The sequence below is a fragment of the Protobothrops mucrosquamatus genome, unplaced genomic scaffold (assembly GCF_001527695.2).
Source record: "Protobothrops mucrosquamatus isolate PMUCROS unplaced genomic scaffold, P.Mucros_1.0 scaffold_7, whole genome shotgun sequence".
NCBI classification, from domain to species: Eukaryota; Metazoa; Chordata; class Lepidosauria; order Squamata; family Viperidae; genus Protobothrops; species Protobothrops mucrosquamatus.
The window spans coordinates 91,668-110,143 of record NW_015386083.1 but is presented as its reverse complement, the minus strand read 5'-3'; the positions used below and the strand labels follow the sequence as shown (position 1 = coordinate 110,143).

Below are 18,476 nucleotides of genomic sequence, written 5' to 3'. Positions count from 1 at the left end.
AATAATAATAATAATAATAATAATAATAAAGTTGGAAGGGACCTTGGAGGTCATCTAGTCCAATCCCCTACTCAGGCAGGAAACCCTATACCATTTCAGACAAATGGCTGTCCAGTCTTTTCTTAAAAACTTCCAGTGTTGGAGCATTCACCACCTCTGGAGGCAGGTTGTTCCACTGGTTAATTGTTCTGTCAGGAAGATTCTCCTTAGTTCTAGGTTGCTTCTCTCCTTGATGAGTTTCCATCCGTTGCTCCTTGTCCTTCCTTCAGGCGCTTTGGAAAATAGCTTGACTCCCTCTTCTTTTTGGCAGCCCCTGAGATACTGGAACACTGCTATCATGTCCCCCCTCGTACTTCTCTTCATTAAACTAGACATACCCAATTCCAGCAGCCGTTCCTTATATGTTTTATTCTCCAGCCCCTTAATCATCTTTGAGTTCCCTAATCATCCAGCTACCTCTTGAAAAAGCACCTTTAGGATAGTTGTGCCAGTTTAAATGAGAGTCTGAATTGGGGGGACCCCTTTGGTTATCGGCCCGGGGAAGAAGGTAGATTTCAAAAGCGTGGAGACCTGGCGGAGGATTTAGCTGGCATCCCTTCTGCTTTCCCTCCACCATCTTTTGGGTTCAGAGGAATTCAATCGCTTTGCCTTTCGTTCAAAAGTTTCTCTAAACTCCCCGGCTTTAATGACCCCCCCCCCATCTCCCCCACCCCGTGGAATTCTGGGAGTTGAAGTCCACGCATCTTAAGGCTGCCGAATTTGAGAAATATTTTAAGTTTCGGTAGATCTTGTTGGCGCGTTTTGCACAGACCGGTTTGAAACCCCGGCCGCTCGACTGACTTTGCAAGCCATTGTATTAAATAGTATTGGGCGGAACTGATAAGGGCTTCTGAGACCAGCCTTAACTGAAACTGTCCTGCTAGCTGGGGGACTCCAGTGTAACCACGCTAATGCAACAACGTTGCAAAGGGGACAGCGCTACAATCCGGTTACAAAAATAGGTCGGTGGATCGCTTGGTTTTAAAGGGAAAAATATAGCTGTTCTATCTGGCAAAAGGAGAGAACTATTGAGTAACGGCCGCCGAAATAGCTCAGTTGGGAGAGCGTTAGACTGAAGATCTAAAGGTCCCTGGTTCGATCCCGGGTTTCGGCAGAGGCATCTTTTGGTTTCTTTCTCTAGAAAAACAAACGCTGCGGAAACAAAATTATCAAGACACGTTCACGAGTGTTTGGACTACCTATTTTAAAACATGAGATATAAGAGCGGGCAAACCCAGCAGTTTGCATATCCAGGTACTTTGTAATACCTCCCCTAAGCTGTGTTCTAAAGGAATTACATTTGCTTAATATTTACTATCAAGAACAAGGGTGATAAAGCCACCCTTCCTTTATACGAAGGACAATAATACAAAGATGATGTTTCCAAGCAGGTCATCAGAAGCATGTAACTTTAAAAAGACAAAGGATCAGTAGGGGAATATATATATATGACCATTGCAGGATGTATTCTGTCTCCATTGTTGTTCAACATCTACTCTGAGTCAATCTTCAACGAGGCACTGCAGAACATCGATGCTGGCATCAAAGTAAGGTGTTTGGATCAACAACTTAAGATATGCTGACGATACAGTTCTGCTTGCCAGTAAGCATGAAGACCTTCAGCTCATCAACAGAGTCACAGAAATATCTGAAAAATACGGCTTGAAGCTTAACACCTCAAAAACCAAGACCATGGTCGTCAACAAACAACCTGTTAATTTACCACCAATAAATTCAGAAGGAATACCACAAGAAAAAGTTGAAAGGATCACACACCTTGGTTCCAATTTACATGAAAGCTGGGACATGACTGTTGAAATAAAGACAAGGATAGAAAAAGCCCGAACACCATTCTTCAAAATGAAAAAGGCCTTCTGCAGTCACGACATAAGCCTAAGACTGAAAATCAGGCTTGTCAGATGCTATATTTTTTCTATCCTGCTCTATGGAGTAGAGTTGGTCTCTGACAGAAGGCCACCTGAAGAGACTAGAAGCATTTGAAATGTGGATTTACAGGCGGCTGTTACGTATAAGCTGGGTTGACAAGATCAGAAATGAGGTGATAAGCCACCTGGGAAAGCCAAGGGAAATCATCAAAACAATTAAAAAACAAAAATTAGAATATTTCGGACATGTGATGCGACACCCAGAAAAATACGGCATACTCCATTTAATCCTCCAGAGAAAGATTGAAGGCAAACGAGGTCCAGGCAGAAGAACATCATGGCTTCAAAATCTAAGGGATTGGTTTGGACAAAACTCAGCAGCACTTTTTCGTGCGGCTGCTGATAAAAACAGGATCGCCAACATCCGATAACGGATATGGCACAAGAAGAATTGCAGCATCTCTATGGTCACGTGATCAAGTCAGGCATTTGGCTACTGGCATGTATTTATGACGGTTGCACTGTTCTGGGGTCATGTGATCCAACAAGGAAAGTCAGCGGGGGAGTGGGAGGGAAAGCCAGATTTGCTTGCTTAACAACTATCACAAAAAGTTTGTAGAATGGAGAAAAGCTTAATAATTACCTTGCTCAACAATGGAGATGTTGAGAAAATTATGGCCATTAAGTCGAGGAATGCCTGTGTGAACATGTAAGGATGTTATGTATTTCATCTTGAAGAATTGAGGGGAAACTGGGGTAGAAATCTGACAAAATCTAAATAAGGATGACAGGCTGGAGTCAGACACAGCCATTAATTAATCCCCCCCCAGATTATTATATTTTATTACTGAATTCAGGAATGCACACTGTTGAAAGTCAGATGCAACTGAATTAGCACATAAGCCAAATCACTAAGAAAATATTCAACTGATATATGTTTACTTGGTGTTAAGTGAAAATATAATGGCCAGACTGCAGCTGGTTTAAGATTTTTTTTTTTAATCTTAATCTTTCAAATATTAACCCTGCTGGAATTTAACTGGATAATCTATTATCTTCCTGGCATCTTAGTGTTCTTGTTCATTGCTATCCATCCTTGAAGTTCTAAATTAAGCTTCTATACACAGATTAAAGGCAACAAATGCTGTACCATGTACAGTGAGGGGGAAAAATTATTTGATCCCCTGCTGATTTTGTACGTTTGCCCTCTGACAAAGAAATGATCAGTCTATAATTTGAATGGTAGGTTTATTTTAACAGTGAGAGACAGAATAACAAAAAAAAATCCAGAAGAACACAGTTTTAAAAAGTTATAAATTGATTTACATTTTAATGAGTGAAATAAATATTTGATCCCCTATCAATCAGCAAGATTTCTGGCTCCCAGGTGTCTTTTATACAGGTAACGAGCTGAGATTAGAAGCACTCTCTTTAAGAGAGTGCTTCTAATCTCAGCTTGTTACCTGTTTAAAAGACACCTGTCCACAGAAGCAATCAATCAGATTCCAAACTCTCCACCATGGCCAAGACCAAAGAGCTGTCCAAGGATGTCGGGGACAGGTTTGTAGACCTACACAAGGTTGGAATGGGCTACAAGACTATCGCCAAGCAGCTTGGTGAGGTGACCACAGTCGGTGTGATTATTCACAAATGGAAGAAACACAAAATAACTGTCAATCTCCCTCGGTCTGGGGCTCCATGCAAGATCTCACCTCATGGAGTTTCAATAATCATGTGAACAGTGAGGAATCAGCCCAGAACTACACGGGAGGATCTTGTCAATGATCTCAAGGGAGCTGGGACCATAGTCACCAAGAAAACAATTGATAACACGCTGAAGAACTGAAATCCTGCAACGCCCGCAAGGTCCCCCTGCTTAAGAAAGCACATTTATAGGCCTGACTGAAGTTTGCCAATGAACATCTGAATGATTCAGAGAACTGGGTGAAAGTGTAGTCAGATCAAAATCGAACTCTTTGGCATCAACTCAACTCGCCATCTTTGGAGGAGGAGGAATGCTGTCTATGACCCCAAGAACACTATCTCCATTGTCAAACATTGAGGTGGAAACATTATGCTTTGGGGTGGTTTTTCTGCTAAGGGGACAGGACAACCTCACCGCATTAAAGGGACGATGGAAGGGGCCATGTACTGTCAACTCTTGGGTGAGAACCTCCTTCCCTCAGACAGGGCATTGAAAATGGGTCTTGGATGGATATTCCAGCATGGCAATGACCCAAAATATACGGCCAAGGCAACAAAGAGTGGCTCAAGAAGTACATTAAGGTCCTGGAGTGGCCTAGCCAGTCTCCAGACCTTAATCCCATAGAAAATCTGTGGAGGGAGCTGAAGGTTCAAGCTGCCAAACGTTAGTCTCAAAACCTTAATGACATTAAGGAATGTCATTAAAAGAGGAGTGCAAAGAGGAATGGGACAAAATCCCTCCTGAGATGTGTGCAAACCTGGTGGCCAACTACAAGAAACGTCTGATCTCTGTGATTGCCAACAAGGGTTTTGGCACCAAATACTAAGTCATGTTTTGCGAAGGGGCTAAATACTTATTTCACTCATTAAAATGCAAATCAATTTATGACTTTTTTGAAATGCGTTTATCTGGATTTTTTTGTTTATAGACTGATCATTTCTTTGTCAGTGGGCAAATGTACAAAATCAGCAGGGGATCAAAAAAAATTTTCCTCACTGTAATTACAGCCCACAATTCTCCTGTCTTAGGGGAAGCTAATTGAAGATATTAAATCTGCATAGCAATAAAGAAACTCATTTGAGACTCAGATAAGCTTCCTTAAAAGAACAGACATCTCCAATGGTATGGGAAAAAAATACTTAAAAATATTTTAAAGATTAACTGGTTGGTATGGAAGAAAAGTTTAAAAGATTTTAAAGATTAACGGATTGCAATCTTTCAGCTGCTGTTAGGATATTTTATTAAAGTAGCTTATTTCATTTTGAGGTGGTTTCACAGTGGTGATTAAACAAGACTTTCCTGAAAAATGAAGGGGAAAAAAAGCCCCAAGAACAATTCAATTAAAATTTGGCTGAGCGCCAGTTTTCCAGAGACACTTGTTGACAAATATTAGTTTTCCACAGAACTTTTCCTTTTTTTTGAATTAGCCACGGTTTCCAAACGCAACATGAAAAGGCTATTCTAGATATTGTAAAACAATCACCACCAAAGCGTTATCTCTTAAAGAAGGGGTCTTCAACCTTGGCTGGGGCATTCTGGGCGTTGAAGTCCACAAAGTTGCCAAGGTTGGGGACCCATCTTAAAAGTATATAGCACTTTCTGATCTTCTTCACAGGACTCTTTGCTATCTTGAGAATCCGGAGACAAAATTGTTTTCGTAGATTTTCACGGGTACAGGTATGCAGGTCTTGGCGTATTCAGGTCTTTTCCCGTGTAAGATTGAGAGTATCTCGGCGACGTTTCGACGAGGTCCCACTCGTCATCTTCAGGCTGGGGTCTTCGGCTTCGTGCTTGTGCGAGCAAAGTGTGATCGGAGCTGCCGTCTCTCTATAAATATTGGTGTGTGTGTGTGGAGTGCTGGCTTTGTTGCTGTAGGTGGGTTGGTTGGCTGTGTAGGGGTTATTGTTTGCGGATTGTTCAGCTGTTTCGTAACATCCTGAGTAGTTGAGGTGCTGGATGCTCAGGATGTTACGAACATACTCAGGATGTTACGAAACAGCTGAACAATCCGCAAACAATAACCCCTACACAGCCAACCAACCCACCCACCTACAGCAACTAAGCCAGCACTCCACACACCCCCACCAATATTTATAGAGAGACGGCAGCTCCGATCACACTTTGCTCGCAAAAGCACGAAGCCGAAGACCCCCAGCCTGAAGATGAGTGGGACCTCGTCGAAACGTCACCAAGATACTCTCAATCTTACACGGGAAAAGACCCGAATACGCCAAGACCTGCATACCTGTACCCGTGAAAATCTACGAAAACACACACACACACACACACACATATATATTTACATGCAAGAACAAGTGCTGCGCCAGTTCAAACGAGAAATTTTCCAGGGTGTCTGCAACAGGAAACGAAGCAAAGGGGGGGGGGGGATGAAGAAACCAATGGACTAATACAATCCTGACAGCGTTCATTAATTTGTAAAAGTTTCCCAAAGCTAGGTACATGGAAGCTTTTCGGAAGCAGGAGACAGAGTGGTTTGTATGATTTAGGTTGAGTTCACACACATGCTAAGCCATGGTTTTGCTTTAATCAGGATCAGATCGATATTGTGACCTGCTGCCCATTATGGTTAAAACCCCTATGGTGTATTTGTTTTGCCAAGTTTGGGCTTAGCTTGCATGGTGAACTCAGGCACTGTGGCTTAGTCAAGAAACTCCGGCTAAACAAACTGTAACTTGGTAGCATATGAAATCAGATCGTACAATTTAAAGCTCTGCACTCTCGTATATAATTCACACGCAACATTAAACTCAAACCAACCCTTATATTATGGAGTAAACCTAACAAAAGTCGGTCAACAGAGCTACGGGTAGTCCTCAGGTTACGACAGCGCTTTGGACTGGAACTGGACTGTGATCGTAAAGCACAGTATCACAAGAACATGCTGCTTAATGACAGCAATTCCAACAGTGCCAGTCAGTTGCCTTTGTTAAGCAAGGACAGCCTTAGTCATTAAGCAAGGACCTCACACAATTAACTTCTAACCTTCTGCTGGCTTCCCCAATTCTCTTGGGAAATGTTGGAAATCACAAGCACAGGACTTTGGCTTGCTATGGCCACAGGGATCCTGCCACAGCCAGCACTCCGGGGACCAGCTGTAAGTAGCATCATCCTAACTTTGAACAGTTGCTGAACCAATGTTTGTAACCTGAGGACTACTTGTATTATGGACCAAAATGTCTTTTCCATTTGAGCAGCATTTTTTTAAGGGTAGCAGATAAGGCAGGCTTCTCAATCTGCTTTCAAAAGGGGTTAAGGAAGCCTCCTCACCCTGTTTCAAGAATTTTATCTGCCAAATACTGAAAATACAGAAACTGCATTTCCATCCATGAAATGGGGGAAGATACCACCACATTACAAGACTAAATATAAGAATCAGAAGACCAGAAGAAGAAAAGTTGATTTCAAAGGTGTAAAAAAGGTTAAATCAAGGCAACTGGACCGAAGTTTGTTAAACTTAGTTACTCATCCAAGTCACTTCTTCAATCAAAATAAAAATAAAAAAAAAATAAGACAGTGAGTCAGAGTTGTTGGAATGTACCAACATTCTTCTTACTTGGATGAGTAACAGAACGTCTCAGTTGAACAACTTTTGGTCCAGTTGCCATGATTTCACCTTTTTGGATACTTTTGGCCTGGATGACGGAGTCTTCATTTACATATTGCAATACATTTTGGGGAGAAAGGCCTGCAGTTGGTACGGCAAGAGTTAGTACATTCCAGTGACACTCAACTATTTTTATTTTTATTTGGACTGATGAAGGATGAACGAAACGTCTCAGTTTAAGAAACTCTGGTCCACTTGCCATGATTCAACCTTTTTAGATATTTTTGGCCTGGATAACTGAGTCTTCATTTACCGATTCAAAGGTGCCATTTGGAACCTTCAATCAATTTTAACCAGTGTTTAAGAATCTTTGTGAAGTATGAGAAGATGGTCAGTCCGGTTGTAACGAACGAATAAGGATATGCCACGGTAGCCACCCAAGTACCGACATTTTCTTCTTTACTTGTCCTCATGCTCTTCATCCAATCTTAGAAGGTCATCTTCCTCTTCCATACTCAGGTCTTCTCTTGGACCCATGGGACTTTGGGAAGAAAGATCTCCAAGGGAGAGCCTCCAATCTTGAGGGACGAGGTGGCGATTCCTACGGATGAACGTGAACATTTTAACGTCGGCTGGGGAAAGGTTCCTGGGGGGGTCTCTTGGTCCTGATGAATTGGGAGCAACACAGAGGTGTTCAGAGGACGACAAAGATGTTGGTGGGCACCCAAAGTGGAAGACGGCCACTTTGAAGAGAGCTGGCCACGCCGCCATCTTCCCTTGCCAATACATCATTGGATCGGCGTTTTCTCCAATATGGTCCACGTTGTCATGGAGGTATTCTTCCATTTCCCGGAGGGCTGTGGCTGCTCCCCCTTCAGAAGCCAAACTGGAGGCAGGATCACTTTTGGTGATGGCCCTCCAGCGTTTCATGGTGAACTGCCAAGCTGCTGAACCGGGAGAGCCGCTGGAGCTGGCGTTTTGGTCTTGAGAAGAGTGACTGACTGGGGAGAAGTCCGTGTCTGCTCCTCCAGGAGGCACGTAGGACCTGGTGGCCAAGTCAACTATGTGCTCCTTCAGCAAGGCTGCATCGCTGAAGTCTGTCCCACCCAGCTTCATGGTGGTGATGTCTCTGAATCGGGGGTCAAGGAAGGCCGCGATCCGATACATCATATTGTCCTTTATTTCTCTCAGCTGACTGTCAGCCTCAAGGCAGTCCAAAGCCTGCGTGGTCAGGTGAGCTGCAGTGTTATTATTTTCTTGGTGGTATCTGGTCCTCAAGACTCTCAGCTGCTCCTCCAGGAACCACAAGAGGGGAAGTGCCTGGCAAAGAGTGGCGTCAGGCCGGATCACCAGCGCGGCGGCATCCTCAAACGGCTTCAAGATCTCCACCAAGCACTTCATCACCTTCCAGTCTGCAGGCGCCAAGAGCAGGTGGGGACCATCTTCATCTTCATCCAGCATGGCCCCGATGGCTTGGCGCTGCCTGTACAGGCACTCCAACATCAGCAAGGTAGAGTTGGACCTTGGTGGGGTGTTTTGCCCCAGAGGCTGATATAAGCCCAAGTTGGCCTGCACTTCCAGGAGACGCCATCGGACGGTGGCCGAGCGGCGGTAACAGCTGCAGATCCTCCTGGACGTCTTCAGGAGACGTCCGACTTGAGCATCCCCAGCCAAAAACGCTTTGGTGACCAGCTTCAGACAGCGGGCCAAGCAAGGAATGTGCTTGAGGCGCAGTTCTCGCGCCGCCCTTGCGGCGTTGGTCCCGCTGTCGGACACCACCCCGCCCGTCTTCAGATTACACAGCCAATCCTGGAGGACTTCCCGCAGTTTGTGGCAGATGTCCTCTGGGGGACAGCAGCCCTCGAAAGTACACACCGACAGAGTGGCGTGTTGCCTGACGAGGGTGCCTGCTAAGTCTGCGATCCAGTGTCCCGTCACCGACATGTACGTGGCTGTTTGCCTGTCACCCCAGGTGTCTATTGTGATGTGGACCGTCCGTCCGACACTGGAGGCCAGAGTTTGCCGCACAGCCCAGGAGACCACTTTGGATAACTCAGGCACTGCCTTGGTGGTGAAGAACGCCCGGCTAGGGATCCTCCAACGAGGCTGGGCGGTGGCCATCAGCCGACGAAATCCTTCGCTCTCCACGCAGGAGAAGGGCTGCATGTCCACCGCTAGCATCCAGGCGGTATCAGAAGCCAACTGGATGGCTGTTGGGTGGGTGGGAGGGTAGTAGGGTTGATTCCTCTCTTGCCGGTAAAACAGGAGGGCTGGAGGAGGTGGCTCCGTGACCACCACGGGAGTGCTGTGGAACCTCTCCTTCAGGGGCATCAGCGGGGATGGAGGGACCACCGCAACGCCTGGCAGGTGAAGACCATGGTGGACCTTCAAGTGCTTATGGAGGGCTGTGGTGCCCGGTCGGGTGCCTCCGTCCTTCCCTCTCCTCACCCGTTTCTGGCACGTGCCACAAACCGCCACACAGGGTTCCTGTGGGTCCAGAGTAAAGTAATCCCAAACAGCCGAAGTGGTTTTTTTCTGCACAGTTGGGACTCCATCTGCAGCTAACATCTCCCGGTCACGACCTCGCTTGGCCTGAGCTGAAGCAGGGATGTGGGTTATGGGTGTGAAGATACGGAACACCTCCCTTCCCCCTGGAAGGATGGACCTGTCCGTTGTAGCTGGAGACGCGTAGGCTGGTAGAGCAGGAGGAGGAGGAGGAGGAGCAGGGGGTGGAAGAACATGTGAGGGGGACAGAGACACTATCTCAGCCACCTCCTCCTCCTCCTCTTCCTCTTTTTTTAAGTACGAAAGCATCTCATGGACTTCGGAAGGGCAGTGCTGCTTCTGCGCCATTGGGGCAGAAGTGCTGGGCATGGGTGAAAAGCTCCTCAGATCAGCAGCGTCCACCTCTTCCTCTTCTTCCTCTTCTTTTTCCTTCAAGTAGGAAAAGAAGTCATGCACTGAGGATGGGCAGGGTTTCCCCTCTTTCATCCCGGGCGCCAACGAAGCAGCCGGAGCGATCGCCATGGCCAAGGGCTCGTCGGATATACCTCCTTCCATCCCATGAAGGAAAGGGGGCTGCTGAAGGGAGACAGGCAGAGTGTGTCTCCTGTTAAATGCTGGAAGTTGGGGTCGTCTCCCCCGGCCACGCCGTGGCATCATGGTGGAATCCTGCCAAAAGAAACCCAAAGACAGAACTTTTTTTAGTTTTTGCAGCCTCAAAGCTAGCTGCTTTCCTCACCAGAAATAACAAGGGAAATAGATCTAGCTTGATGGGTAACCTTCGATTTACAACCCCAATTGAGCGAGACGTTTTGTTAATGGAGTTTTGCCTCGTTTTACAACCTTTCCAGCCACAGCTGTTAAGCGAATCCCTGCAGTGGTTAAGTGACTCACTACAGTTGTTCAGTGAATCTGGCTTCCCCAATGACTTTGCTGGTCGGAAGGTCACAAACGGTGACACAGGACCCCGGGACGCTGCAGCCATTGTGAATATAAACCAGTTGCCAAGCATCCGAATGTTGATCACGTGACTGTGGGGACGCTGCAAGGGTTGCAAGTGTGAAAAATGGTGGTATGTCACTTTTTGCAGTGCCATTTTAACTTTGAATGGTCACTAAACAAATGGCTTTTAAGTTGAGGACCGCAGTTGAAAAGCTTAGTCTGTGGTTAGGGTGAGATGCAACCCTCTTCCTGTTGATCTTCTACACAAGCTAACACAGACCCCTCACAAGACCACCATGGTTGTCTCAAAGGTGCTTTTTCAGGAGGCAACTGGACTTTCTCATTTTTCTTTGAAGACGTTTCGCTTCTCATCCAAGAAGCTTCTTCAGCTCTGACTGGATGGTGGAGAATGGAAGTATTTATACTCCTTGCAGACATTTGCATTCTTTTAGAGAGTCATTGAGGCCACTTGGAGGTTTATCTGTGTCCTTGGGGGTCATCTGAGTAGTGCAAATGTGTGTGGAGCAGACTACAGCAGAGGTAGGCAACCTTGGCTCTTTTATGACTCGTGGACTTCAACTCCCAGAATTCCCGAGCCAGCCATGCTGAGGGGAAAGGGAGAATTTCCAAGCTGAGCCATGCTGGCTCAGGAATTCTGGGAGTTGAAGTCCACGAGTCATAAAAGAGCCAAGGTTGCCTACCCCTGGATTAGGCCTAGGCCACTTTATGACTCGTGGACTTCAACTCCCAGAATTCCTGAGCCAGCATGGCTCAGCTTGGAAACCTCTCCCTTTCCCCTCAGCATGGCTGGCTCAGGAATTGTGGGAGTTGAAGTCCACGAGTCATAAAAGAGCCAAGGTTGCCTACCCCTGGACTATAGGAACCACTTGCACTTCAGTTTGAGATGCAGACAACACAGACTCCTCCCCAACAGCCTGTGCGCCTGTCTTCAACAGTGAAGGGACACAAGGCAGAAAACATCCTCCAACCAAGAAGGCCCCACACCCATTTACACTACTCAGGTGACCCTGAGGACACAGGTAAACCTCCAAATGGCCTCAATAATTCTCTAAAAGAATGCAAATGACCAGCTGTCTGCAAGGAGTATAAATCCTTCCATTCCCCAGCATCCAGTCAGAGTTGAAGAAGCTTCTTGGCTGAGAAGCAAAACGTCTTCAGAGAAAAACAAGAAAATCCAGTTGCCTCCTGAAAAAAGCACTTTTGGGACAACCATGATCTGGATGACTGAGATTCTCCATAGATAAAAGCACCACCTGTTTCTTAGCTTCTAGCATCTATCACCCTTGGTCATGCTGGCTAAATGGCTAAATGTCATTATTTACGTAATTCAATTCTCTCCCACACACAAGAAACCAGAGCCACTCATAAATAGCTGAAGCAAGCAACTTTATAATTGTTTATTACCAGTGAGGCTGGCTGGAGAATTCTGGGAGTTGAAATCCACCCGTCTTAAAAGATGCCAAGTTTGAGAAACACTGTGCTAAAATCATCCATCGCAAAGAAGAGCTATTAGGGGCAGATAAGGAAGAAAAGAGGTCAAACTGAGTCAGCTGCCACAGATTTTGAGAATTATCCTTTTGAGGTTGGATTTGAAACATTTGAAAATCCCGCATGTAATAATTTGGAGGAAGGTGAGCCAAGTTCAAATCCTATCTCCATCATGGTACTCTGTTAGCGATTTCAGGCCAGATTCTCTCTCACAGGTGAGCCTACCTCACAGGGTTGTTCTTTGGAAGTATAAAATTACGACACACCTCTAAGAAAACCCCTTGAGACAGGGTGTCACAAAAAAGAGGTGGGATGGAAAGGTCATAATCCCCTTTTCCAGAAAACAAAGCACCGCAGTTTCCATTTAACGTTATTGCAGTCGTTAAACGGCACAAGAGAGTTGGCATTCCAATATCCAAAATTAGACTTGACAACCTCAGGATAGTTAAGAAAAGTACATGCAGTGGGGAAAAAAATGGGCTGACAGCATTATACATGCTCCTTGACTTACGACCACAAGGGAGCCCAAAATTTCTGTTGCTAAGCGAGACATTTGCCCCATTTTATGACCTTTCTGGTCACAGGTGTTAAACAAATCACTGCAGTTGTGACATTAGTCTCTCAGTTGTTTAGTGAATCTGGCTTCCTCATTGACTTTGTCAGGTCCCAAAAGGGGATGATATGAGCCCAGGGGACACTGCAACGGTCACACATATGAGTCAGTTGCCAAGCAATATCTGAATTTTGACCGCCTAACCCCGGGGATGCTCCAACCGTCGTTAAGTGTGAAAAACGGTCATAAGTCCCTTTTCTCAGTGCCATTGGAACTCTGAACCGTCACTATACAAACGGCTGTAAGTCGAGGACTACCTGTACATCAGAAACATGCTAAAACATGCTAAACACATACCAAAAGGAGAAAGGAAACAAAATAATGAAATCTTTATTCTGGTTTAAAGATGCCCAGCCATTCAAGCCTCTACCCCACTTCATTTAATTCTTCAACGGATCTCCTTCTAAGGAGAGGGGGGGGGAAGGGGAAGAGCGATCCACATTATAACCCAAGTCGATTTACGCTTTTTTAAAATAATAACAATAATAATAAAAAAAAAGCAGATAGGAACAAGACGCCCCTCCCCCAAATCAGGCAAGGCAGACTCACCCCCACCGCAAAATGGAAGTCGAGCTCCGGCAAGGAAACCCCGCCCCGCCCCTTCCCACGCCTCAATCCGCCACTCCCCGATGCTCCGAGGAAACGATTCCCCCGGCCGCCGCGAACGCGCGAGACGCCGCCTCCCCTGGCGGAAGAGCGTGGGGGAGAAAGGCCGCGCACGCACGCACGGGCGTGCGCGCGCCTCCCGCGGAGCCCCAAAGCGGCTGGCCGGCCGGGTACGCGCTTAAAGGGACAGGATCCTCCCCTCGGAGCTTTCAAAAATGAAAATTGGAGGGAGGGAAAAAAACGGGGGGGGGGTGTCGAGGAAAGAAACAGACAGACAGACAGACAGACAGATAGATAGAGAGTGGTGGGATTCAGCCGGTTCGCACCACTTCGGCACAACCGGTAGCTAATTTTTTGTTGCCCAGGCTCAGAATGGACTTCTGGAAGCGGCATCCACACAAAGAACTGGTTGCTCACATATTTGAATCCCACCACTAGATGGATGGATGGATGGATGGATGGATGGACGGACGGACGGACGGACGGACGGACGGACGGACGGACAGAGATAGATAGATAGATAGATAGATAGATAGATAGATAGATAGATAGATAGATAGATAGATAGACAGACAGACAGACAGACAGACAGACAGACATAGATAGATAGATAGATACATAGATACATAGATAGCATAAATGATAGATGATAACTAGCTAACTAGAAGATAGAAAGATGATAGAGAAATGATAGATAGGTAGGTAGGTAGGTAGGTAGGTAGACAGACAGACAGACAGACAGACAGACAGACAGACAGACAGACAGAGATAGATAGATAGATAGATAGATAGATAGATAGATAGATAGATAGATAGATAGATAGATAGCATAAATGATGGATGATAACTAGCTAACTAGAAGATAGAAAGATGATAGAGAAATGATAGATAGGTAGATAGATAGACAGACAGGAAAGATTATGAAAGTATGATAGATAGATAGATAGATAGATAGATAGATAGATAGATAGATAGATAGATAGATAGATAGGGATGGATTGATTAATGCATGGATGGATGGGGTAGGGTAGATAGATAGTCTCCTGCTTGAGCAGGGGTTGGACTAGAGGACCTCCAAGGTCCCTCTCAACTGTTATTCTTTCCGCATCCTGTCCACTCCCTGGATGCTGTTTTGGAGGTCTCTTTTGATGTGACCGTAATAAAGGTTTGACGGGATGTTTCTTCCCCAAGTGGGAGCAGGACTAATATATTTGAGAGTAGTGGATTTAAGGGTGACGGAAGGACTTTTCTGCCAAGGTCAATGGACTCCGGGATCGTGGGAATAGGTGGGCTGGAAAGGACATCAGCTGAAGGAAGGGGTTAACCACGACTGACTTAGAACCAGCCAGCAGTAGCTTTCATCGTTCACGGCTCGGCTGCGGCTGATGGGAGCCAGACCCAGACCCAGGGGAAGAGCACCTGGTTGGGGAAGGCTGCCACGTAGAGACCGAGTTACGGGTTCCCTATTTCTTGAAGAGGAGGGCAAAAAGTAACGTTCAGATGTCCTGCTTCTGGTTCATCGCATTAATTTCAGGGCTTTGGTTCTCTCTCTTTCTTCTACGGGTTCACCCGAGGCACAGAAAATGCGAAATAATATATTTTTCCCCCGCCCGAAGAATCACATCTGGATGGCTTTACAAAGTTTCAGATCAGACCTACGCGAATGCCGTGAGCGTCTGCTTAATTGGGGCTTCATGGTTCACGCCTCCCTCCCGCAAGCGCATCGAGAGAAAGGCTTTTGCAGGAGCCTCGGGATACGCGCCGAACCAATCGCCTCGCCGAGTTTGAACCCTACTCATTTGCATACTCGGCGCGCGGGCGCGTGACGGAGCCGCCCTCTGGGCCAATCACAAGGCTGCGTTTCGGCGGGTGAATCCGTCGGCGGCCTATAAATATCGGGGCTTCTGCTCCGCCGCCACACTTTTCTGTGGTAGCTCAGGAAGGTACGGAAGATGCCTGAGCCGGCCAAGTCTGCTCCCGCGGCCAAGAAGGGCTCCAAGAAGGCCATCACCAAGACGCAGAAGAAGGGCGACAAGAAGCGCAGGAAGACCCGCAAGGAGAGCTACTCCATCTACGTCTACAAGGTGCTCAAGCAGGTCCACCCGGACACCGGCATCTCCTCCAAGGCCATGAGCATCATGAACTCCTTCGTCAACGACATCTTCGAGCGCATCGCCGCCGAGGCCTCCCGCCTGGCCCACTACAACAAGCGCTCCACCATCACCTCCCGCGAGATCCAGACGGCCGTCCGCCTCCTCCTGCCGGGAGAGCTGGCCAAGCACGCCGTCTCCGAGGGCACCAAGGCCGTCACCAAGTACACCAGCTCCAAGTAAACGAGCTCAAAGCGGAGCCTCCTTCGCCCAGACCCAAAGGCTCTTTTAAGAGCCACCCACTTTCTCCAAAAAAAGAGCTGTTTCCTTTGCTTTTACTTTATGTTTAAAAAAATTTGCGGTATATACAGAACAAGTCAGTTTATCCCTAAAGTAAGTTATTTTAATTTCCATTTTAAATAAGATTTACTGGGGCCAGCTTGCCTTCCCCCCCCTAGCTGGTAAGGTCCATCCACTTTAATTTTCTCTTGGGGGAAGGGGGCCTCCTAAAAGCTTGTATCATGCAAAGAAGGTTTAATTAGCAGTCTTTATATAAAGTGATCAGATAAGACTTGTAGCAAAATCTTCCCCCAAATGATGTTGCCCTGAAGACTTGGTTCCTCTTCTGGAAAAAACATGGGAGGGGGGAGCCCAGTTGAGTTGTTTAATATTGCTTTAGACTTTTTTTGTGTGTGTTCCTATGTCAGGGTTTTGTTTTTTAAGCACTCTGCAAACCTCAGAGTTGCTTTTCTTAGTTTAGTGGGTGTTTCACTCTGTAAATAAATCCACAAGTGATGCTATTCATTGGCTAGTTTAGGTTTCTCTCATGAGCAGAAGTAAGTAGCTTTATGTTCCCCCAAGTGCTAAATTATTCCCCGCTTTTTATAAGGTCAGGTTTGTGGGATGCGCATGTCTGGAAGATGGCGGACCCCTGCTTCTTAGCTCCGTGGTACTGGAGCTGAAGATGGACAGAGGGGGGGGGTTTGGAGACCCCCGAGACCCCCGAGGACCCCCGAGGACCTAGAAGACTCTGACCCACCTGGCTGACTGCCCCGGTGAGTTTTCCCGGGAGCGTGGGCGGCCGTTCGTCGGCCCGTTCGGCCGTTTGTCGGCCGGCGCGGCCGTTTGCTGGCCGGCTCGGCGTTTGTCGGCCGGCGCGGCCGTTTGCCGGCTTTCCATTTGCCGGCTTTCCATCTTCCGGCGGTCCCGGTGGCCTCGGTGGTCTCGGAGGCCGCGACGGCGGCGGTTCGGCGGTGGTGGCNTCGTCAACGACATCTTCGAGCGCATCGCGGCCGAGGCCTCCCGCCTGGCCCACTACAACAAGCGCTCCACCATCACCTCCCGCGAGATCCAGACGGCCGTCCGCCTCCTCCTGCCGGGAGAGCTGGCCAAGCACGCCGTCTCCGAGGGCACCAAGGCCGTCACCAAGTACACCAGCTCCAAGTAAACGAGCTCAAAGCGGAGCCTCCTTCGCCCAGACCCAAAGGCTCTTTTAAGAGCCACCCACTTTCTCCAAAAAAGCTGTTTCCTTTGCTTTTACTTTATGTTTAAAAATTTGCGGTATATACAGAACAAGTCAGTTTATCCCTAAAGTAAGTTATTTTAATTTCCATTTTAAATAAGATTTACTGGGGCCAGCTTGCCTTTCCCCCTTAGCTGGTAAGGTCCGTCCACTTTAATTTTCTCTTGGGGGAAGGGGGGCCTCCTAAAAGCTTGTATCATGCAAACAAGGCTTAATTAGCAGTCTTTATATAAAGTGATCAGATAAAACTTGTAGCAAAATCTTCCCTCAAATGATATTGCGTGAAGACTTGGTTCCTCTTCTGGAAAAAACATGGGAGGGGGGAGCCCAGTTGAGTTGTTTAATATTGCTTTAGACTTCTTTTTTTGTTCCTATGTCAGGGTTTTGTTTTTTAAGCACTCTGCAAACCTCAGAGTTGCTTTTCTTAGTTTAGTGGGTGTTTCACTCTGTAAATAAATCCACAAGTGGTGATGCTATTCTTTGGCTAGTTTAAGTTTTTCTCATGAGAAGTAAGTAGCTTTATGTTCCCCCAAGTGCTAAATTATTCCCCGCTTTTTATAAGGTCAGGTTTGTGGGAAGTCTCCAATTTTCTCCTTAACAAATTATAAAAATGTTCTTTCAGTCAGAGTTTGCTTTTGGAATCTAAAGAATGCAGAAAGTATTCCCTTTAAAAAGTGAGCTTTTCTAACCTGCCAACAAGAGTATGAGGCTCTTAATTTCAGACTGTAGAGCTGGTTTATTTCCCTGATCTTTAAGGCCAGGGGTCTTGAAACTTAGCCCTTTTATGACTTGTGGACTTCAACTCCCAGAATTCCTCAGCCAGACATGCTGGCTGAGGAATTCTGGGAGTTGAAGTCCACAAGTCATAAAAGGGCTAAGTTTGAAGACCCCTGCTTTAAGAGATAAGAGAACTAGGTAGGCCCAATTTTAAACAATCAGATGCCTCTTTTTTTTTCTTTCATCAGTTTACCATTAATGACAGATTAAAAATGTGTAATAAACGATGTCTATTACTTGGATTTCCTAAACAGACAGGAGCATGCAAGTTTGTATTTTTAAATTCCTAGCTGAAATGCTAAATTTAAATTTCCCCATCCCTAAACAATAAGATATGGTTTATCTGTGAAACAGGGGTTTAAATCTAATGTTTAAATTACAGTGTAGATTGTTTAGCCCGTTTACTGGTAGTCCTCAATTTATGCCCACAGTGGAGCGCAAACTTTATGTTGCTAAGTCAGAAATGTGTTGTTTTGCCTCATTTTACGCCTTTAAGTGAATCACTGGCAATTGTTTATTTATTTATTTATTTATTAAATTTATATCCCGCCCTTCTCCTTGCGGACTCAGGGCGGCTGACAATCAATTAAAAATACATAAATAACAGTTACAGAGTTAAAATTAATTAAGAAGAAATATTTAAATATAGTCTAATTAAAATATGATTAAAACCCCTCTAAAAATTGCCCTAGGCCAGTCCCGCTTGTTGGAATAGCCATG

General features: G+C 46.2%; 2 protein-coding genes and 1 non-coding gene across 7 annotated transcripts in view; 2 read left to right on the top strand and 1 right to left on the bottom strand.

Moving 5' to 3' along the window:
• Window positions 1-18,476, bottom strand: part of LOC107287608 (heterogeneous nuclear ribonucleoproteins C1/C2) — a 64,734-nt gene that overhangs the window by 6,020 nt on the left and 40,238 nt on the right. The window lies entirely within an intron of this gene.
• On the top strand, window positions 1,081-1,153 carry TRNAF-GAA. Its single transcript has one exon. It is a non-coding gene; the product is annotated as a tRNA-Phe (tRNA).
• LOC107288075 (histone H2B 8-like) lies at window positions 15,320-15,700 on the top strand. The gene has a single exon (XM_015816688.1). The coding sequence runs from the start codon at window positions 15,320-15,322 to the stop codon at window positions 15,698-15,700; it is 381 nt and encodes a 126-aa protein (XP_015672174.1).